Source organism: Boleophthalmus pectinirostris, unplaced genomic scaffold (assembly GCF_026225935.1).
Source record: "Boleophthalmus pectinirostris isolate CB_2022bp ecotype Guang Dong unplaced genomic scaffold, ASM2622593v1 HiC_scaffold_22, whole genome shotgun sequence".
Lineage (NCBI taxonomy): Eukaryota > Metazoa > Chordata > Actinopteri > Gobiiformes > Gobiidae > Boleophthalmus > Boleophthalmus pectinirostris.
This window is the reverse complement of record NW_026571190.1, coordinates 33,887,888-33,912,673: the sequence shown is the minus strand read 5'-3', so window position 1 is coordinate 33,912,673 and position 24,786 is coordinate 33,887,888. Positions and strand designations below refer to the sequence as shown.

The following is a 24,786-nucleotide window of genomic DNA, read 5'->3' as shown; positions in this document are numbered from 1 at the left end:
TCCATGGAGACAAGTAGGTACTCCACCAGAAAAGTAAATGCATTGTTTCCTCGTGTGTTTTTGCTTGAACTCTTGTGCAGTGTCGTCTTGTGAGTGCAGCTACATAGAGATTAATAATAGTCTTAAGAGCTTTTGCCACGCCCTGGTTTTAGTCCAGTCGATCTGCAGAACTTTTTCTTTCTTTAGTCGACCAAGAAATTCTGTTTTCCGGCAGCTCTGTTATGATGTAAGGTTTATAATTCCCACTTTTGACCTGGACTTTTGCCCTGTGATTGGACAGTACGCGAAACCACAAGCAAACGATTCGGCCGGAGCTCAGTTTGTGAACTCGCAGAAATCACGAAAATTCATGTTGATGGCAAAACTATTAGGCTCTGTTCATGCGACTTCCGGTGGAGTTCCCGACACTGGGCTCACCGACCGACTGTGATAAAACCCACTGAAGTAAATGTGATCAGCGGTACTGCATACGTATCTGCTGTTTGGAATCATCTTGAATTTGGCACCTCATCTCTGCTAATCGCATGTACCCAGAGCGATTGGAGTTGTGTGTCAGTGGGGAAATGATGAAAACTGAGGTCTGGTTGTAATTGTTGATTAGCTGAACATAATGGAACACTACAATGACATGTAGATGAAGAAAACTGGGTAATTTTCTCGTTTTTCATAGAGTTTGTCAGACTCACTACCATGAACAGAGCCCGCCGGAAGTCTCATGTTTCCAAACGTCTTCCGGGTTTGTGACGTAAGCGTGAATATAGACTATACTTTTGTATGAATGTTAAAATTTTGTGATCATGTACGTAAATAGTTCATACTTTGTTTGACCTGAATTGGCCTAATATGATATAACGTAGAAAAGCTTTCAGTGAAGTGTGCTATGAGTTTGCACTATTATTGAATGAAGGTTCAGGGCAATAAAAACACCAACATCAATTCCACAGCACAAATAACAACCTTACTGCCACAGAGACACAGCTGAGTCACTTTGCACCTGTACCTGAAAAAACTGTATATGAGATCATCACCAGTCAGAGCACACTTCATCCCAGTGTCTCCCATTAAGAGAAGAGACTATGGTTCACCCCTATAATCTAAAATGAATCTTAACCAAAACTGGTGATGCATAGCAAAAAGTAGAGTGTTAAAATTGACTCTTACAGAATCAATTTCAATATTTTCTCAGGGTTTATGAGTCCAATCTGTTCTAGAGTTAATTTAACATTTTTGGAAATGTTAATTAAGTAACACTGAACCAAAGTTTCTGTTTAACCCCAAAATAAGGACTTATATCAATATTTTGAGAGTAAACTGATAACACTTTGTACACTTTGTAGGGTTATCCTGATTTAGGTAAATGACACAGAGATGTTTTATTTCTACACTTTATTTTAGTTAATTTAAGATGCAATTATGTACAAAACTGGTTCCAATTGGTCTTCTCTTGTGGGAGTTTGACATGGTGGGTGGAAGGTACCAAGTTGATTTAACTTCAGCCATATCAACTCTGGTAAATAACCCCAGCTCGAGCCCCAATTTAACTTTCAAATTGTTAAAATAACACTCTGAAATATTTCATTCTGAAATTTTAACCCTCCAGTTTTTGCTGTGTACAAATACTACTTAATATTAATATCAAATCCAAAGTCAAATACAGGCAAATCCAAGTCGAGTCTCGAGTCACTGGCCCATAAGTTCAAGTCAAGTCCAAGTCATCTGCTTTGAGCTTCAAGTCATTTCAAGTCTTTAAACCAAAGTACCAAATATAGCTTTGCTTTCTGCAATATATATGAATTTTAAGATCAACTGTACTTAAAAATCATAGTATATTTGTATTTGGGTATTTATAGTATAGTATATAACAGTTGTAGAAATTCATTGAGTTAATTTTTCCTTTTTAAATGTCTTGACAAGATCTTAGTGTGAATCATTATGGTCAGAATAGAAAGAATTCTTAAGTCACAGGCCTCCAAGTTGAGTCCCAGTTCTTAGTCCATTTTATCAAGTCAAGTCTCAAGTCCTAAAAATAGTGACACAAGTCTGACTCTAGTCCAAGTCACGACTTGCAAGTACCCAACTCTGTCAATAAGTGATATTTATACTACTATATTTATGCCACCCTAGTCTCAGTATACACCTGCTTCACCTACTAGTCCTAATATGAATGTGGTGTCTTATTATTATTTCTCCTGTCTCTTCTCTTTGCTATTAACAAACAAAAAACACAATTTGCTTCTTTCCCTTCAGTGCAATGTTACACCTGAAAAGTGAAAGTGTTTCTTGCAGCACAATAAAGTGAAGAGCTCAGAGTTTAAAAGTCATTATTTTCTTTTGACAGTGTATAATCACAGCACTGAGCACTGCCCTGATTCCTGTCATACTTGTGTGGGTGTCTCTCTTTGTTCCTCTGAGGACACTACACAGCAGACCTGTGTCTCTCATCTGATAAGAACCTTTCATGTGGCAGACGTGTTGTAATGATACCAAGAAAAATTGATTTCCATGCTCGGAAAGGGACTTGATACTCAATACTGGTTTCAATACCACAATGATAAATTGTGGTTTTGAATGTACAATGTAATTTTCAACACAAAATAGTAAATATCTTCTTTATGTCACCATGTGGTCTTGTACTAGTTCTGATAAAGTTTAAGATCATTCTAAAACTGTACAGGGGAGGTCAAATTTGCGTTTCTTTGAGCATTGGCCAACAGTTTTTCACTCTCATCCTTTTAAACCTCTTCTAAACAGGACAACAGGACCATGAACACTTGTATTGATCACAGGCTCTTGAAAATATGTTGTTTTAAACCGATTTTGTATTTTTTCTTGAGGTTTTTTTTTTATTTTTTATTTTTTTATCTTAACACTTTTCTGACAGTGTTTGGTAATACGTGCATTGTGTCACTATAGTTGCTGCTCTCAGCTTCATGTTTAGACTTCTATTTAGACTTAGACAAACTTTATTGATCCACAAAGGAAATTACTTGTACACAGTAGGTCACACTGCACGTTATATCACAATAACAAAGAGTAAAATTACCTCTTGTGTACTTTATAGCTGAGATTTTATGTTTTATTACTTATTTTCTATTTTATTTTGTACACATAGATTTATAGAATTATGCCTTATTTGACACTGGTCTCTTGCAACCTTTTTGCTACTTATTAAGTTCAGTTCAGTTCATCTTTATTCCGGACTCATGGTCCATTTTTAAAACAGACAAGGACAGTCATTTACATTTACCATACCAGTGTCTCCACATATGGGACTGATATCCTGTTGCACAGAATCTCATATTTGTGAGTGACATTATTATTTCATTGTCCGATTTATTCAGCCTGTAAATAAAACTGTACATTAAAATTCTTAGTGCATCTTGCAAAGTGTTCACTCATTTATTATTAATTTATTATTACGATTTCTATTTTTACTCTTTGTTATTATATTATATTGTGATGACTGAGCTACGATAAAGTTTGTCTAAAGTCTTAAAAAAATATAAAAATTGTCATAATAAATTCTAAGTAAGTAGTAATAATAATAACCCCATTTTACAAAACCATTAACAATACTTAAAATTAGGGATGGGCATTCGATGAAATTTTCTTAATCGATTGTCGAGAGAATTAACGATCGATTATCGATTAATCATTAACGTTTTTATATTAAAATGATCATCATTACTATTACTATCTGCACTACTAATCTGCATAAATAAATTCAACTTTACCACATCAGCCCGTTTATTATAATGTGTTTAATTCAGTTTTGCGCAACTCTCACAGAAACAAAACTTAAAACCGCTTCGCTAATTTTCATAAACTAAGCGAAGATAAAAACTACAGCTCTTGTGTCGCTGATGCGGTTCAACTTCTGTCAGATTAAAAGACATGACTCAGGTGAATACAGGTTAGTGTGACCAGATTTGCGTTTGTCAAAACCAGGACACCGTACGGGAGGAGGGAGGTGGGGACTCGTCATTGACATTGCGCGACTCTCACCTGGCAAAGCTTTTTCCCACTGGACACCACTGCTTTATACACTGTGCACGTGGACTCACACTTGTCCCGACCGGAACGGAAAGCGTGGAATTTCTTGTACAAGTCATCGTTAAATACGCATTTGTGCTTCGGTACGTTGCAGGCGGACTGACTGTTTGTGTTTGCTCGCTCCTTCTGAGTGCAGAGAGCTACTTGTACGGACCCTGTTTGGTCACAGCAACCTGCATTCGGTTTGTCAATTAAAATTTACGTAATCGATGAAATTCTTAATGATCAGTTATCGATTAATCAACTAATCATGCCCATCCCTACTTAAAATAGTTTTAGTTTACATTCAAATGTCAAATTAACTCAAATTCCTTCTTCTACATACTTGGCTATAATCATTTCTTTGTATCTTCATTTAAACATTTTCATATTTGGGCATTTTTTGATCTCATCACTCAAAGAGTTCCAGATTTTTACCCCACAAAGTGAAACACCAAAATTTTCCTTGTTGTACAGACTCTGGCCATTTTAAAGAGATGTATTCCCCTTAAATTATAAGTACTTTCTCTTTCAATAAAATATAAATGTAGAGTGTAGCTATAAAAATATCAAGGGACTGGCTCAAATAAGGGATAATTATATAAATGTATGTACAAGTAAAGTAAAAAAATGTAAACGTGGTCGATGGGGTGAGGTAGATGTGAGTAACCGTGACCTGAAGCGTCGCGCTCTCCAACACCTGTGCAGGTAAGAGAAGCCACGCTCAGGTTGGGAAACATTCCAGGCTGTCAGCGCAGAACTGCCACCGACCCGAGGGCAGAAGACGAGAAGGTGAAGGAGGAGGGGGGGTTGGTTAGTCACAAGAGCCACCTGTCTGCTACTCTAAGACCCCAGAAAAGGAGCTCCACATTTTAGCCAGCATATGTCACTGAAAATGTCCTGCTCGCGTCAGGGCTGTAGACTAAAGACGGTTCCTGATGATCGTAATAGACGCTTAAAAAGGCAGCGTGGAAAAAACGGTCAAAACTATCACAAACTGCACTCATAAAACTACAATTGCACGGGAGAATGCTGAACCCAAAATTAGAAAAATATCAAAATATCAATATATTGTATTGTTTAATGTGATGATACAGTATCAATATCGTGGGCTGCTGTATCGATACATCGCCAAGAGTATTTTTTGGTATATTTTACTGAATTATTTTGTTACAGCACTACAGTTTTGTTGCTTGTTCAGAGGAAGGAAACTTGTTGATGCGACACATTTGACATTTTCACTGTTCTTATGAGTTAAATGTTTGTGTTTCATATTAACTTTGCATAAGAAATGGTTTAACAAAGACTTTTACTATCACAGCCACGATTTAGCCTTTATTTTTTTATTGAACTGTATCGAATCGATTTGAAATATATCGTATTGAACTGAAAGTGCACTGTATGGCCTATGTATCAGTGTATGTATCGTATCGGCAACTTCTTAATGATACCCAACCCTAACCATGATCCTTTGCTGTTTCAATGCGTTATTATTTGTTATTTGTGAAAAGTTAGGCCTGTTTCCAGTAGCCTGATTCATCAGCCGGTTTCACTTTGTGGAAATTAGGATTCATTTGGTTGACGGTTGGCAGGTACTTTTTTTATTTAACCAATCGCTACTGTTTGGTCGTGATGTATTGTAATGCGCAAAATCCCAAAGTCTTTCCCCTTGATAAAATTCACTAAACATTCTCTTTGTTCCGGCTTTAAATCCTCGATCTCGGGAATCGTTGCCAACACAGAATGTCTGTCTTCGTCTACATCCTTCTTGACCGCTTTGTTTACTGTTGTGCTGTACCACAAAAGGGACCCAGACAGGTGCTTGAGTTTGACATCATGGCTTCACAGCTCTTCGCTGATTGGCCGATGCACGGTCTACAACGTCCGGGGTTCTTGCAAAGCATCTAGTGTATGAGTGTCTGATTCCTGATCTAGTCACTGAAGAGAGATGAAATTGACCAGAGGCACTAGATGGCCCCAGCCTGATTAGTTTCCATAGTAATTAAGAATAAAAAAACTAATCTTTTTTTTTTTTTGGATAATAAAAAGTCCTCAAAATGACATCCATAATAGTCAATAGAAAGTGAAGTGACAGGAAACTCAAACTCTCTGCACTATTGTCATAATAATAAAATTTCAAACTTGATTTCAATTCTAGTGATGACAGATTTTTCATGTCTGCTGCCAGTTGTTTAGAATCAAAATGAACCAATAGCTGATGACCTCTGCCTGTATTTTTAGACTGGTATAGGGCTGATTTTGGTGATTTTCCCCCAAATTATCAAATTAGAATTAAGTATGTCACACCTTGTTTTACTACAAACTGTGCAGAGAGCTGTGTAGTCCCATTTTTGCAGTACGCTCTTTAGACTTAAGTGCTCAAACAAAGCTTTTCATGCATATCTAGATAGCTGATTGAGCCAAACTAAATATTGGCTTCTGCTGGAGATTTAAAAGTGCATTGCGTAACTTTTCTGGAGGAGGGTCTGTCAAGTTACAGGTCAGATCTGTGGAAAAGCAACCTCGCTTAAAGTCAGAAAGCCTGTTTTATAGGTATTTCTGAGCTATAAACTTACCTGTAATTGAATAAATGTAAAGTGGAGCTGTTTAATGTCACAGTGTGGAACATTCCAAGCAGGTGACAGACTCTCCACCACAAAAGTTACGCAATGCACCTTTAAGGCTGATATCTGATATGCTGAAAAGTGCAAAAATCGGCCAACCAATACATCTGATTTTCAATATTTTGGACAACCCTACTCTGCATTCCCCTGTTACGAGTTCTGTGACTGAAATTCCATATTATATAATCCAGAACAAATCAATAAATCAGTATAGACATAAATACCAGACCCACCCCGCGCTCATAAAATACACAGGAGCAGAGAATAGTACATTGTTTGCTATGGCTAAGAACCTCTGCTCTAATTAATCTGGTTTCTCTGTAGTCAATAAAACCTTTCAATCATTTACCAGCGCAATTCTAGGTTTGTAGTTCAGCGGCGCGGCCACACCTGCCTCTGCCTGCTGCCACTGTTGACTCTGCACTCTTGAGTCAACACTGATCTCATTATTTTAAGGCGGTATGATTTCCAGAAAACTGCTGTGCCTCTGGTGTTGTGTTTTCTATATTTTGCAGCACGTTTCCGTTTATCCATTAGGGTACATTTCAAAAAGTATTGTTATAATGACTCACACAATAGTCGACATCACAACATACTCGATATATTACTGCAGGAAGGTTTTTTATTATTAGTTATTAAGGACAAATTTAAAAAAATACAACAATCAATATTTAACAATTACAATAATCAGCATAAAACAAAAGACAAAAACATAAAGCAACACCCACAACAAATACAAAATAACAAAAAAAATTTGGCTAAATCAAACAAAAATAATGTGGTAGTGCAACATAAACACACCACTAGGCCCCCTTACATTGACACATTGCAGCCAAAGACACATTACTGCAGGAAGGTTTTCATCTGACAAAATGCATTGTTTTTAAAAAGAGAATGTTAAGTAAAGCTGATTTTCTTATTAAAGAGCCCATATTACTCTATTTATGATCTGTTATAATGTTGTTTCCTCATCAAAAACAGACCTGGAGTTGTGTTTTGTTTCATTCACACGTATTAAACTCACAAAAATATTTAACTCAACACAATATCAAACAGAAAACGCTCTTGGTCCACCTTGTGATGTCATTTCGCAATACAGGAAGTGCTCCACTGTGCTTTTTAACAAATAAGATGTGCGTTTCTGTTGTTAAGTATCTTTTTGTTTTCTGTGCTTTTTAGTAGTTGTATTGTGTTGTACTGCAATTGTTTTTGTCTATCCTGTGTTTGTGTACAGCACCTTGGCCAGCTGTAAAGTTTTTAAAGTGCTTTATAAATAAATAAAGTTGGTATGGTGATGTTTTAGACTCCATACATCTTCACTAGAATCATTTGGATAATTCCAGCCTTGGAATTGCCAATCTCTACTGAAGTAAAAGTAAAAGTAGCTGTTAACTTAAAAACTACCTCTTAAGATGCATTTTGAGCTTTGGAGATGTAGACAGACTAATAATAAATAATTACTGAAACATGTGTGAATGAAACAAAACACAAATCCAGGTCTGTTTATGCTGAGGTAAAGTAACCAGTATAACATGACTTAATTCTCAGTTTTGCATAATATGGGGCCTTTTAACTGCACTCTGCACTGTAACACTACTGTTTTTAGCTTAATAAAAAAAAATAAATAAATCTATGGCTACTGTAGTGGTTAGACATGATATTTGTACTGTCCGTGCACATGTCTCATTCAGAAGTTGGCGAATACACACCTCGATACACAGGCCACAATACGATACATATCTCGATACAGTGCACTTTTGATTAGATACGGTTCAATAAAAAATAAAGTCTTAATCATGGCTGTGATACTAAAAGTCTTTGTTAAACCACTTCTTGTGCAAAATTCATATGAAACACAAACATTTTAATCATCAAAATGTGTTTCATAACCAAGTTTCCTTCACAACCTACAACTAAACTGTAGCGATGTAACAAAATAATTTAGTAAAATATACCTAAAAATACACTTGGAGATATATCGATACAGCAGCCCACGATATCGATACTGTATCATCACATTCAATGATACGATATATTGATATTTCGATATAGTGCCTCCACTCAATTTCATTTCTCTCCAGTGACTAGGTCAGGAATCAGAATACACTAGACAGTTTGCAAGAACCCCAGAACTTGTAGGCCGTGCACCAGCCAATCAGTGAAGAGCTGTGAAGCCATGACGTCAAACTCAAGCACCTGTCTGGGTCCCTTTTGTGGTACAGCACAACAGTAAACAAAGCGGTCGAGATGGATGTAGACGAAGACATACATTCTGTGTTGGCAACGATTCCCGAGATTGAGGATTTAAAGCCGAAACAAAGAGAATGTTTAGTGAATTTTATCAAGGGGAAAGACGTTATTTTCCTTCTTCCTACGGGATTTGGTGCATTACATCCGTCATGACCAAATAGCAACGACTGGTTAAATAAAAAAGTATCCGCCTACCGTGGAGCGACCGAATTCTAATGCTGCCATGTCAGACGGTTTCCACGAAGTAAAACCGGCTAATGAATCAGGCTAAATAGAGAGAAACGTAATTTAGAATCCTTTATGTCTAGTACATGTGAAGAAATTGACAATAAAGCTAACTTAGAATTTTGAACTTTAAACTTTGAACTGTGCATTATTGATATTTTAATATAAGATATCTCCGTTCTTAACCTTCATATCGCATGCTGCCCTAGTGTCGGTACATGTGCCTCCTCCGCCCTTGATTCATTAGTGATGAGCAGCAGCAGCAGCAGAAGCATCAGGGCCTGGTAAAGACTCAGACTCAGAGGCTCAGGCTTCGTCCCAGAGGACCACAGGCTCTCAGGCTCTCAGTAGAACAACAACATCCACCAGCAAGTCACAGCTAAAAACAGAGAGAGTGCATCAAATATAACTCAAAACATAAGCTCTAACATTTTTGCTCATTTATCCAATCCACTTTATTTACCGCACATAGCACATTTTATAAACATGGAAGTTTCCAAAGTGCTGCACAGACAAATTAAGACAATAAAAGAGTAAATCATGAATGAAAACGATAAATAAAAAGTGTTAAAATGCACAAAGCTAAACATTATATCTTCAGAGACACCAGACAATGTTACAGGGCTAAGTTATATGTCAGATCTGTGGAGAGGCGAGTACACTCACAGTAAGAATGCACGTTTTTAGGTCAATAAAAACCCACATTCCTGAGTAAATGCAAGCTGGATGCGTTTAATGCCACACCGAGACATTCCAGACAAAGCATCAACTCTCCATTAAGATCAGCATTTGACAGATCCTCCACTAGAAAAGTTACACAATGCACCTTTAAAAACAGAAACAGTGCAACAAATATAACTCAAAACCCAAGTTCTCATCTGAGAGTATCTGCTCGGGGAGGAAATGCTTAGGTCACTGCATGTATTCAGTCCAAATATGTAAATGTGTGGCTTTATTTACATTATAAATAAGGAAACAAATGGCCTCAGATTAGTAATATCTGTAAACACATGAGCTCATATCTCCGTCGTCTTTTGTATTGTGTGAATTTCACAACAAATGAAGTCAATGATGTCATCAATATTCCCTGGGGGTGTGAAGGTAACTCAAAGCACTGCTCTGTTAGAAGTAGTTGGATTTAATCAGAGTTTTATTTTAACACGATCTGACCAGAAATAGTTGATTTGGTTGGAAGTACAACAGGAAAGCTGATTTGTGCTGTTAAACAAGTCTCTTGATTTACCGCTCAATCTAACCTCACCTATGGTCATGAGCTTTGGGTAATGACTATGGGTGTGCAAAAATACCAAAATATTGATTTTTGTATCGTTTAATGTGCTGATACAGTATCAGTATCATGGGCTGCTGTACCGCTATAGCTCCAAGAGTATTTTTTGGTATCCAGCCCTAGTAATGACCGAAAGGACAAGATCATGGATACAAGAGGTCGAAATGAGTTTCCTCCTGCAGAGTGGCTGGGCGCTCCCTTAGAGATAGAGTGAGGAGCTCAGTCACACAGGAGGAGCTTGGAGTAGAGCCGCTGCTCCTCCACGTCGAGAGAAACCAGCTGAGGTGGCTAGGGCCTCTGTTCTGGATGCCTCCTGGGCGTCATACTCAGGAGGTGTTCCAGGCATGTCCCACCAGAAGAAGGTCCCCAGGGATGACCCAGGACACGCTGGAGGGACTATGTCTCTGGGCTGGCCTGGGAATGCCTTGGGGTCCCACTGTAGGAGCTGGAGGAAGTTTCCAGGGTGAAGGAAGTCTGGGATTCTCTGCTTAGTCTGCTGCCCCTGCGACCCGGCCCCAGATAGTGGAAGACAATGGATGGATGGAAACAAATCTCTCTCAAATAAAATTAGTCACAAGCTCGCTAGCCTTAGTCAACAGTTTTTCAGTCTGTCACTCTCACTTTTTTGTTGAAAATCAAACTCAAAAAGAGGAGATGAATGCTCATATTGATCACAGGCTCCTGAAATTTAGTTGTTTAAATGTTTGTTTGTTTTGGTTGTTTCAGTTTTGTTTTTGTTTTGTTTTTCTTGACTCTTCAGAATATCTTTGAACGCTTTTATCTGTGTTCACTAATGCATTGTGTCACCATGGTAACTGCTGAACGTTCTGCCAGTAGAGATCCATGTAGACCCCTCTCTGACCTCTGCCTCTCTCTTCCTCTCTCGCAGATGACATGGCGTCCCCAGTACCGCAGCTCAAAGTTCCGTCACGTGTTCGGTAAAGCGGCCGCCAAAGAGGGCTGCTTCGATGGTGTACCGATCACACGCAGCGTCCAGGACAACAACTTCTGCGCCGTCAACCCGCGCTTCCTCGCCGTCATCACAGAGTGCGCAGGGGGCGGGGCCTTCCTCGTCCTCTCCGTCCACCATGTAAGTGTCAAACTGTGATTTAAAGTTTTTATTTTATTTTTTTTAAAGGTTATGCAAAATCTTGTGAGCTTTTAGCTGTTATAATGCTGTTTTGTGTTTTTAAAATTCACCACACATGTTTGAGTAATCGTTTATTATTAGTTTGTCTACATCTTCAATGCTCAAAATGCTCTGTTCCACCTTGTGATGTCATGAACTGGTAGTTATAATATTAATAGCTAAATTTAACTTTTAGTTCAGTAGAGATTAGATTGGATTTCAGGTCTGGAATTGCAAATGATTCTAGTGAAGGTGTATGGAGTTTAAAAAACACAGTGGAGCACTTCCCAGCACTTTCCAGTTATTAGTAAAGGTTCACTAAGCAACCAACCCCTCCTAGTTGTCTCCAAGGAGGTATTGCTTGCCAGGAATGTTCCACAGTATGGCATTAACCCTTCACAAAAATCCATGTTTTTTCAAAATATATTTTTAACTATGAAAACGTCTGAAATTGAACATAGTAGTCAAATGCGTTTAATGCCACACTGGGGACAATTCCTGATAAATCTCCATAGAGACGAGGAGGTGGCTGAAAGGTTACATAGTGCTGCTTTAAATGGTACCGTAATTACTATAAGGAGCACTTAAAATCCTTTTATTTTCTCAAAAATCGATAGCACGCCTTATGTATTAATTCTGCTTGTGCTTACTGAACTCAAACTGTTTTTATGTGGTACACGGCGCTCAAAAATCTGTCAAATGTTTTAGTACAACTTTGGTAAGCTATGAAGCTGCACTGCTTGATGGATTGTTGGACCATTATGGCTACTGAAGTCAAGAGCCTCACAGAGTCCGTCAGAAGCTGAACCGTATCAGCGCACAAGGAGCGAGCTGTTTTTTCAGTGCTTATAGTTTATGCAAATTAGCCATGTGGCTTTAAGTTTCGCTTCTGTAAAATGTAAACAAACGTGCACAAAACTGCATTAAACACATTATTACTCAATGTATATTTGAGTCGTCCTCGTAAGAAATAAAAAACTAACTTAAATTATCCACCCACATTCACATTCATAATACACTTTCACCAAGACCGGGAGGCAACGCCGGGCCAGATCTGCCAATGGATTGTGGATGCCTGGGCTAAGGGATCAGTCTCAAGTGTCGTCGTTTGTTTTGCTTAATGCGCCTTATAATTCAGTGCACCTTATAGTCTGAAAAATACGGTAAAGGGGTTTAGACTTTAGACTTACACAACTGGGTATTGCATTTTCAATCAGTACCCATTAAACAGCACTGTATTCTCCACGTATTGATTAAATGAGGAAAATTGTTGTAGGAACGTTCCACAGTATGGCATTAAACTTGTCTATCTCCATGGACACAAGCAGGTCATGGCTGAAGTCGAAACTGCTAATCAGAGGCGTTTGATGTCATACTGTGGACATTTCCTGGTAAATCAACAAACATCTCCAGTGATAAAAGCAGGTTGTTGAAAAGCTACATAGTGCTGCTTTAAAAGGTGGGAGGTTTAGACTTTAGACTTTCACAACAAGGTATTTATTGCAATTTCAGTAAGTATCCTATAAACGTCACTGTATTCTGGAAGTATTGATGTGATGAGGAAAAGCATGTACCTCTGTGTTCTTACAAAGACATCAGCTCATATCAGGTGCATTGTTTCCTGCTGACTGTTTGCCAGAAGGACTTTGATCTGATCAGAACAGATTATTGCTTCAGACTTGTTTCACTTTTGCCCAGCAGCTCCGTTTGCAGACACCAAGTTGTGATTTTAGAGTTGCATTTTATTGCTTAAAGAGCCCATATTACTCTATTTTACTACTATTTTCTGAGCTATGTCATAATGTTGTTTTCTCATACTTCCTCCGTACACCTTCTCCACTGAACAAAAGGTAAAATGCAGCTGTTATCTTTAAAACGATCACTTCATGACATCACAAGGTTGAACGTTTTGATCTTTGGAGATGTAGATAGGCTAATGAAATGATAAAGGATTACTCAGGCGTGTGTGAGTGAAACAAAACACAACTCCAGGTTTGTTTTTGATCAGGTAAAGACGTCGTAACATGGCTTAAACCTTTTAAGTCAAACCTTTAAAGTGCAGATAGCAGATTAGTCGATACATTTTTTCTCTAACATGATTGGATTTAAGATTGCACTAAAACTCTTAGTCGTTTCTAGCATTGTAATTTGAATGAAGGTTATGATTTTACTTCCTGGTTGGACCTGGGCAGCAGATGTGACGTACATTTGGGGTATGTTACCGAGCAAATGAAAGAGAAAACACACACCAAAATTCTTGTAGAGGTGCAAATGTATTGTAGCCAGACTAGCGCCACCTAGTGCCTCCGCTCAATTTAATTTCTCTCCAGTGACTAGGTCAGGAATCGAAATACACTAGACGGTTTGCAAGAACCCTGGAAATGCGAGTCTGGGCATCAGCCAATCAGTGAAGAGCCATACATTCTGTGTTGGCAACAATTCCCGAGATCGAGGATTTAAAGCCAGAACGAAGAGAATGTTTGGTGAATTTTATCAAGGGGAAAGACGTTATTCCCTTCTCCCCTTCGGGATCTGGGAAAAGCTTAATATACCAGCATTACACGTCACGGCCAAATAGCAGCTATTGGTTAAATTTTAAAAAAAAGTACCCGCTTACTCTCGAGCGAACGAATCCTAATGCTGCGACATCAGACGGTTTCCACGAAGTGATGAACCAGGCGACCGTTTACCTTCAGTTCAGTAGAAATTGGCAATTCTAGGGCTAAAAGACATAATCACAAACATAATACAGGACTGATATCATTCAAATGATTCTAGTGAAGGTGTATGGAGTTTAAAAACATAGTGGAGCACTTCCTGTATTACTATATGACATCACAAGGTGGAACAGTGTGTTTTCTGTTTGAGAGTAGAGCTCAGCCTGAATGTGCAAAACTCTAGGTGTGTTTTTGATGAGAAAACCACATTATAACACAGCGTGATATGGGTCATCTAAACTGGGCTGTTGATGTTTCACCGACGTACACCTTTGCTCCTTGAACGCACCACGCACCTGCTGGAAGTGACATCCATTATCTCTGAGTCTGTAAATAACTGTGAATCATCTTGGAGCCCAAAAGATGAAAAAAAAAAAGATGACGAAAGCCCAGAACCAGCTGAACCTAAATTTTCAGATTCTGTTGGTTAAACGACCCATATTGCGCTATTTTCTGATCTGTTTTAATGTTTCTTCATCAAAAACAGACCTGGAGTTGTGTTTTATTTCATTCACACATTTTTAACACACAAACCTTGAAAACAGAAAACACTTTGTTCTACCTTGTGATGTCATGTAGTAATACAGGAAGTGCTCCACTGTGTTTTCAAACTCCATACACCTTCACTAGAATCATTTTAGCTCTGGATTTGCCAGTTTCTACTGAATAAAATGGTATGATATTATCACGATATGCATCTGACGGTACAATATTTTTTGCGATATTCTGAAGGGGCCGATATAATTGTAGATGGGACACTACCTTGACAAGATTTTGGTGTGAATTATTTCCATCATAATCCCAAGATTTCAAGTGAAACACATTTCTCTTCATGTTGTCTGCACTGAAATGAATCATGGGATATGTAGTTCCCAATGTTCATAAGCTGTTGCTACTATAAAACCATGCATTTAAGCAAAGGAACTTGTGATTCGATATATTGTGACAGATCACGATATTATTGTGAGACTTTTGACAATACGATATCACGATATTTAGGTTATTGTTACATCCCGTAAAAGGTAGCTGCTAAATTGAAAACTGGAAAACTGGAGCATTTTTAGCTTTGGAGATGTAGACAGACTAATAATAAAGCTTTACTCAAACATGTGTGAATGGAACAAAACACAACTCTAGGCTTTTTGTTTCACAAGAGTCAATTTTGCGTAACAGGACATTGCACATCCTTCTCTGTCCATCTCTCCTCGGCTTCAGTGTTGTCTTAGTGAGTTATCGCCTGATTCTCGCCTGAGTGTGTATTACCTTTGACTCCAGGAATGGCATTACTTACATTTTCCCTCCTTGTGTCAAACTGTGGTAAATTCCTTTGTTCTGCGCATGATCTACTGTCGGGTTGGGAAAGTCATTAAAAAGCCTGAAAAATAGCAATGTGCGTTTTCATTTTAAAGACAGTTACATCATAGTTTTCCAAGCGCACGTTCTACTGCGCGTTACTCTGTCAGCGCACTGATGTGTAATTAGGAGTCTTGTTGAGACAGAAAATCCTGACTGACTTTTCCCTTGTAAGTGGGCAAGAGAATACCAAACGCCTCACCTGAGCGTTTAGAAAGTTTCAGCTCAGTGTTGAGAGCAGAATTTACGGTGTGGGTAGTGATGCCTGTGTGAACCTGCAGAGCCAGAAGTCAGAGGTCAGAGTGGAGCACTTTCATGTTTAAAACAAACACTCAGGGCTTTATTGACCTGCTTACGCCTGGACTCTCAACCTAAGTATTCTTGTTTAGTTTAATTAAGTTCTGTATATGCCAAACTATGACAAGTGAAACGATAATTTATTTCTACATAAACATAAATCTTGCCTGGTAAAATGTTTAAGAGCTAACTTTCATTAAAATGCAGCAAAAATGTTCATAACTAGGGAATAACCATCGGAATTGCATACTGTTTATGCAGGGTCAATAGGACTTTCACATTTGGCTTTTGCTGTAATCACTCAGTTTAGTTTAGGTTAGTTTTAGTTTTTATTTGGTTTAGTTTAATTTAGGGTTGGGGTTGTTTTTTGTTTTTGGTTTGGTTTGGGTTTAGGTTTAGTTTGGTTTGAGTTTAGGTTTGGTTTGGGGTTAGGTTTTGGTTTTGGGGTTTGGTTTAGGTTTAGGGTTTGGTTTAGGTTTGGTTTTAGGTTTGGTTTTAGGTTTGGTTTGGGTTTAGGTTTAGATTTAGGGTTAGGTTAGGGTTTGGTTTTTGTTTTAGGTTTGGTGTTTGTTTTTTTGGTTTAGGGTTTGGTTTAGGTTTGGTTTAGTTTAATTTGGTTTGGGTTAAGTTTGGTTTGGGTTTAGTTTTGGTTTGGGGTTAGGTTTAGTTTGGGGTTAGGGTTAGAGTTTTGTTTTCTTTTTTGGTTTAGTTTGGTTTGTGTTTAGGGTTAGGTTAGGTTGGGTTTGGTTTTTGGTTTGGGTTTAGTTTTAGGTTTGGGTTAGATTAGGTTTAGGTTCAGGAGACAGTGCACAATATACATCAACCTTAACAGGAGAGATGCTTCGTACCAGGTTGTAGCCAGTGATTCACAGAGACATGAAACTCCCCTTTTCATGTGAATCAATTACTTTATTTCTACAGAATAGTCATTTATAATTTAACAAACGCCTGAAGCAATATTATGTTTGTAATTAACTCCACGCTTTGCAGGAACATGTACAGGAAATATTTTCTGTAGAATCTGTACAGGGATTTGATTAAGACTGTCCGGACATGTAACCTCATGTTGTCATTAGCATATCCTGAAAATGTCAATTGACTTTTGGATTTTGTGTTTTGTTTTGTTTTTTCAGACGGGGAAAGTTGACCCTCACCACCCGAGAGTGTCCGGACACAAAGGAAACGTGTTGGACATAAAGTGGAACCCGTTTAATGACTTCTGCATCGCGTCATGTTCAGAAGACACCACGGTATGTACTGTACACACACACACACTAATGCACACACAAAGATACACAGAGACGCGCAGACAGACAGACACAGAGACAGACACACATAAACACAGATACACAAACGGAGACACACACAGACACACACACAGAGACACGCACACACGTGCACACACGAACACAGACTCAGACATGCACAGAGACACACACAGAGACACACACAGAGACAGAGAGACACGCAGAGAGACACGCAGAGAGACACACAGAGAGACACGCACACACGCCCACACATGCGCACACACGAACACAGACACACAGAGAGACATGCACACAGAGACATGCACACAGAGACATGCACACAGAGACACACACAGACACACACAGACACACACCACAGACAGAGACACACACAGAGACAGCACACAGAGACACACACAGAGACACACACAGACAAGCACACAGAGACACACACAGAGACACACACACAGAGACACACACACACAAACAGAGACACATACACGCGCACAGAGACACACACATACACGCAGAATATATTAACAATTTTCCAATGTAAAGTGAATTCGAGTCGGGGTCGGAAGGAACCGGAAGCGCCTCCATGAACACTTCCTATTTGAGTCATATTTGTTAGCTGTGTCCACTTATACAGGCTATGACACACACACACTTAGACACGCACAGACACACACACTTTTATGGGTGTGGTGATTTTTCTGTGGAATATGGACAAGTAGCTGCAGATTTTATCACTGTGAATTTGTGGCCTTAAAATATGCAACTCTCTACATTCCTCCATCTCTGACCCGGGCCTCAGCTAATCAGTGTTTACTCCGTCTCCTCTCCCCTCACTCCTTACTCCGAAGTTCCACTCTCCACTGGCTTTATGTTTGATTATGTGTGTTTTCTGTAGGTAAAAGTTTGGGAAATCCCTTCTCACGGTGTGTTCAAGCACATCACGACGCCGTGGAAGGAGCTGCAGGGTCACAGTCGGAGAGTGGGGCTGATCGAGTGGCATCCCACAGCGAACAACATCCTCTTCAGCACAGCGTATGACTATCAGGTAAACGTCTTTATACTGTCTGCTGTTGCAAAATCTGAATCCCGTTTGAATCCTGTTTGAATCCCGTTTGAATCCCGCTCTCGACTTAAACATCATTGGTTTAACATCAGATCCCCAAATCCAGCTTGTTGTGTCCTTGGGCAAAGCACTTAACCCACCTCGCTCCTATTGTCTGTGTACACTGGTGTATGAAAGTGTGTGTGTGAACGGGTGACTGGTTCTTTGACATAAAGCGACTTGAGCGTCTTAAAAGTGCTCAAGGTGGAAAAGCACTGCGTAAAAATTTGATCATTTACCATTCAAAGTTGGTTAATTATTACATAATCACACTAGGTTTGGACACACCCTCTCATTTAATGTTTTTTTCTTTACATAATCAGAAGACATCAAATATATGAAGCAAGGTATATGGAATCATGAAAAGAAAAAAAGTTAAAAGTTAAGTAAATAATTAAAATTCATATAGTATAGAAAGACATTAACAGTGGCACAACATCAAACCTACAAGAAATGAATGAAAAGGAGCAGAAAGAAGAGTAATATTATGTTATCTGCCCCCTTTTCCAGACAAAACATCAACACCGATAGTTACTAAACGTTTCCGTTCAGGCACAATAATTAATCAACTGCACAACAAGTTTTTTTTTTCATACATACACATTGCACTTGATTTTATGTGTTTTTTAAATGCCATTATTGTACTTCTTTCTTTTATATCTTTGTCAAGACTATTCTATCATTTAACTCCTTTCACAGTGATGCTTCGCTCCATAATCTTGGTTCTGAATCTGGGTTTTTTAAACATGTAGGTTCCTTTTAAACTGTAGTGGCTTGTTCTCGTCTCAAACAGTCTTTAGATATTTACATGTAATACACTGCACTTTGTTTTATACATGAATTTGAGGAGACTTAAGTCAACAATATCATGCATTTTCAACACTTTAAATTGAACAAATAATAATTCTATGTATCTTACTTCATATATTTGAAGTCTTCTGTATGTATCTAAAATGTAAAAAGTAGAAAAAAAAAAAAAAAAACTGAATGAGATGATGTGTCCAAACTTTTGACTGGCTGTAACTAATCTAGACATTGTTTTTGGTAATGTGTGACTTGTATCGCCATGGAAACAGCTGAACAATCCGTCACAGACATACAAGTAGTGCAAAATGTCACTGCAAAGTATCAATTGTAATCTCAAATTTATAGGTGAAGTTAGATTAGGTTAGGTTAGTTTAGTTTTTAGCCTTAGCCTTTTGTAGTTAAAAACACTTTGGGAAAACGTGCGCCAAAGAGACATGACAAACAACCAGTCATTACAGACGACATGAAACTAAAATAAACAAGATACAAAAGATAAAAAACTCAAATATTAAGGTGTTACATCAAAGCTCAAGTGCATTGTTGATCTTATAACATTTTATGGGAAGAAACTGTTAACACGGAGAGGAATAGGGATGAGACAAGATCTCACACATACTAAAAATGATCTTGAGAGATTTTTTTCCTTATGTTTTTATGTTTGGATTGAAAAATTACATTTTTTGAGAATGTGTAGTCCCAAAAAGCAGAGCTACTATGACAGCAGAAATATTAAATCAAGTAAAAATGGTGAGGCTAAAAATGGAATTGCACAATGTAAATAATGTCAAAATCTCGTCTTGTCTCGTTCTTGTAGATCCAATCTCGTGTCTCGTCTCGTTTTGTGGAAATTGTATCTCGTCCCACTTGTTGCGAGAAGTCTTACGTTTTTGCATGTCTGTGTCTAGATCATGATCTGGAACCTGGACAGTCCGGAGCAGGTGATTAAAAACCCCGTGAGGACCATCTCCCACCATCCCGACGTGGTTCTGTCCATGTCGTTCAACGCTGACGGGACGCTCCTCGCCACGGCGTGTAAAGACAGGAAGGTCCGACTGATGGAGGCGCGCTCAGGGAATCTGCTGCAGGTACAAGTCTGAGCTAAAACTGGATAAGAACCAGTTTAAACAGTTCACCTTCACTAGAATCATTTGGGTAATTTCAGTCCTGGAATTGCTAATCTCTCCTGAACAAAAGGTAAAAAGGAGCTGTTAACTTGAAAACCACTAACCACTTCATGACATCACAAGGTGGAACCGAGCTGTGAACTTTAGAGATGTGAGACAACAACATAACAAAGGATTACTCAGATATTTGTGAATGAAACAAAATACAACTCTGGGTCTGTTTTGGGCAACAACATTATAACATGGCTTTAAGCTCACGAGAGTCAACATTTTTTTCCCCCAAAGTATTTTAAAAATGAACTACTACTAGTACTACTACTACTACTACTACTACTACTACTACTACTACTACTACTACTACTACTACTACTACTACTACTACTACTACTACTACTACTACTACTACTACTGCTACTACTATTACTGCTTCTTCTACCACTACTTGTACTACTGCTACTACTACTACTGCTACTTCCTACTACTACTGCTGCTGCTGCTTCTGCTACTACTTCTACTACTACTACTATTACTGCTACTTCTACTACTGCTTGTACTACTGCTACTACTGCTACTTCTACTACTGCTGCTACTACTGCTACTACTACTACTGCTACTACTACTATTTCTTTTTCTACTTCTACTACTTCCTACTACTACTGCTACTACTACTACTACTACTACTACTACTACTACTACTATTTCTTTTTCTACTTCTACTTCTACTACTACTGCTACTACTACTACTGCTACTACTACTACTACTACTACTACTACTACTACTATTTCTTTTTCTACTTCTACTTCTACTACTTCTACTACTACTGCTACTACTACTACTACTACTACTACTACTACTACACATAACGCTTGTGTAGCACTTTTCAAGATACTCAAAGACACTTAACATGAGGAAATAAACAAAGGTAAAAAAGAGAAAAAGACAAGATAAAGTTAATGAAAGGTGGTTTTAAAGAGATGGTTTTCGGGGTATTTGATGGGTAGATGGGTATTTCAATCAAATCCAGCTTTATTTGTATGGCACATTTTATAAACAAGACAGTTTCCAAAGTGCTGCTCATAGCAATGTAAAACATTTTACTTAAAAAAAAAATCTGCAGAATTATGTTCCAACCACGAGGAAACTAATAGAATCAATCAATAAAATAATAATAATAATAAAATCAAGGTACAAAAATAATAAAATCAATACATTAAAGTAGTACACAAAAAAAATAGAAAAGATAAAAACAATAAAAAAAAAAAAAAATAAATAAAATAAAAAAAAAAACAGTAAATAAAATAAAATAAATACATAAATAAATACAAATAAATGAATGAATAAATGGATAAATTAATTAATTAAAAAAAATAAAAAAATTAAAATAAAGACAAAGAGGACCACACAACTCACTTGGTATTAAAAACCAGAGAGTAAAAGTGGGTTTTAAGACGAGACATAAAATACTCCACTGTTCCACTGGGCTGTTCATATTTCTGTTTCAGGTATTTGAAAAGGGACTATTCACATTTATACACATTTCTGTAAATGCCCCAGTATTGGTTGTACAGCTAGTTTCCAGCTTGCACAAAAGACAAAATTACATTATAAACAAAATAGATACGGTTAAACACTTTAAAATAAACACACATACACTAACTAACTAATAAACACTTTAAACACACTAATAAAAAGCTGGTATGAAGGTTCGTTTCAAGCCGGTTTTCCAAGTTAGGAGTGAACTTCACATCTAATCTAAGCATACCAAACAGGCTGAGTGTGCTTTTTACGTCTTTAGCAAAAGTTTGACATTTTATTAGAATTCTTGAGCATGTCAGCACATATTGTATAAGTGGGAGCTGCTGGTGCTGTCTCCCTTCCAGCACCACACAGCCAAAACTGACACCTCCACTCTGGCCTGGCCCTCAGCATAACTCAGACGGCAGGTCATCCACAAAGACACTAAACTCTTAAAGCGCCTCACTGCTGCCAAACAAGCCGCAACTGGACCACATGATGTAACAGAGCGGCTATAAAAGAGAATTTATGTTGTTTTATTTTGAACCACAATATCAGAGACGGAGGAAGTATTGAATTTTGTTACTGAAATAAAAGTGTAGATACCAGAGCAAAAAAATATAAAAGTAAAAATACCAATCCCATGGAAAAAAATGACTCTTGTAAACCTGTTTAAAAATGTACTTAAAGAGTAAAAAGTAAGAGTATTTCGGGCTTAGTTTGGAGTCTTTTAAGGCTTCAAATATAGTGATTTTGATAAAGAATTTTGTTAATTAGAAACTGTGGAATCAGTCATTTTTTCCTGGCTGTTTTTATTTGTATATTTTGCTCTCTGAAACTATGAACTTAGTTTACAAACAACTAGGGATGTAACAATAACAAAGTTCTCATAATAATATCGTTGGCCATCATAATATATCGAATTACAAGTCTCTTTGCTTAAATTAAGAGTTATGGTGCAGCAGTAACAAAAAAAAGACAGAGGGAACTACATAGACCATGATCCTTTGCTCCATTTCAGGGCAGACTACAAGAAGAAATAAAAGTTCTAAGCACTTTTAAGTCGTAGTTCTTTGGATTAAGTCTTGTCAAGACATTTTAAAAGGAAAAAGTAACATATTCACAGTTTTGTTAACCTCCACAAAATATCGCAATTAATATCGTACCGTGAGATGTATATCGTGAAAATATCATACAGAGAGATTTGGATATCGTTACATCCCTAATCGTGAGCTTTCCCACGATATCGCAGTAAATATCGTACTTTGAGGTTCATCCCGTGATGATATCGTATCGTGAGACTTGGATATCGTTACGTCCCTACAAACAACCCTTAGACTTTTCAGCAGGTCTCAAACAATGATAAAAAATACTTTTACTTTTCAGTCCTGTTCAAAAATGTAGTAGAGTAGAAAGTACAGATACCTGCTCTCAAATGTAGTGAAGTAAAAGTAAAAAGTATCCCCTGTAAAATGTACTTAAGTGAAGTACAGATTAAATTTTATACTTTACACAATACTTTATTACTTTTACTTCATTACGTTCCACTACTGGGTATTTTGCAATTATTTATTTATTATGTCTTTATTATTTTATTATTTTTAGCTTTCTACCATGTTATAACATTGTTCCATCATCAAAAACATGTCTGAAGAGGTTGTAGACGTCCATCAATGCATGTTTGATTAATTTAGCGATCTCTCCTGAGCCCTATTTGAACCCTCTTTACATGACCAATGCTCCCACAGGACAGTTCTTTATAAATATACAAAAACATGACACAAAACTGCACACAACAACTTCACAAACCTGATGAAGTGTGTATTATAGCTTTATTTGCGGAATGCACGCTGATTCTATTGTGATAGCGCTCTGAAGGGGGAGTGACTTAGCATGGAGAGCGCCAAAAACAAAAGTTAAACCTATAAAACTTGTTCATTTGTTGTTTTCGGTGTGAACAAAAGTAAAACACGGCCTCTTTAACGATGCGTCGTGTGTTACAGGAGGGGAACGCGAAAGTGAGCAAAGCCAGCAAAGCCCTGATTCTGGGGAACATGAAGATGGTGGTGACGACGGGGACCTCCAGGTGGAACGACCGGCAGATTGCATTATGGGACATGGTGAGACTGACTCATACAACAGCACGTTCAACACACAGACCCTGGGATTTTCAAGAGTTAGGGTCTAGGTTTTATAGTTACATCTAATTAGGCCTGTCACGGCAACAAATAATACTGAGATTTTGCAGCTGAGATCATCAGCTTTTAATAATTCTCTCTAAATCAAGCGTATATATAGATAATACAATATAACATAGACTATAAAATAAAACAAAAAAGAACAGTGAACAACAAGAGGATTTTTCATAATATCTTTTTCAGCTCAGTTTACACATTTGTGGAGTTGTAGAAATTATAAATGGTTGCCAAGTAGATGAAAATATTCTCAGATTTAACGTGACTAAGTACCTTATTTTTTCTAATTGTATATGTTTCATAACGTACCATATTGATTTGAGGGTTTGGTAGTTCAACAGCGGCCGACTTCACAAAGAGAGCAAGAACTGGATCTGGCTTTAGTGCGTTTTTTTTTTTTTTTTTTTTTTGCTTTTGTTTTTAAGAATTTTGATTGATTTGATTCCTTTTTATTTCGAGTTTGTGCCAAGAGAGAAACAATAATCATACACATACTACATATACATTATAAACAACAGACAAGCACATTTCTCGAAAAGTAGGAGGAAAAAAACTTGCATTAACCCACCCCTGTTCATTACTTTCAAAAATTCAAAAGTTATGTTTCTTATTTACACTGAAGATGAAATTTACAAATATTTACCTATGGCAAAAATAAATTACGTACTATGCACACTAAACATAATTTTAACCAAATTTCTTGTTTTTGTTTTGTTTTGTACTGTATTATGGTCATACAAAATAATAATAATGTTAACAAAGGCACAGACGTTTATCGTTTATGTTCGTATCAAAATAAGCAAAATGAGAGTAAAGAATGTAAGGATTTTTTTTTTTTCATTTTATGGTAGTAGAAACTAATAAT

The 24,786-nt window shown here is 37.5% G+C and overlaps 1 protein-coding gene across 2 annotated transcripts in view; it reads left to right on the top strand.

Annotated features, from left to right (window-relative positions):
• Nucleotides 1-24,786, top strand: part of coro2aa (coronin 2Aa) — a 106,998-nt gene that overhangs the window by 66,061 nt on the left and 16,151 nt on the right. For both annotated transcript variants that reach the window (XM_020917742.2, XM_020917743.2), the window contains exons 2-6: nt 11,309-11,509; nt 17,049-17,165; nt 18,073-18,222; nt 19,992-20,171; nt 23,730-23,846. In XM_020917742.2, the coding sequence (XP_020773401.1) occupies nt 11,309-11,509; nt 17,049-17,165; nt 18,073-18,222; nt 19,992-20,171; nt 23,730-23,846 (765 nt within the window). The remainder of the gene's footprint in view (nt 1-11,308; nt 11,510-17,048; nt 17,166-18,072; nt 18,223-19,991; nt 20,172-23,729; nt 23,847-24,786) is intronic.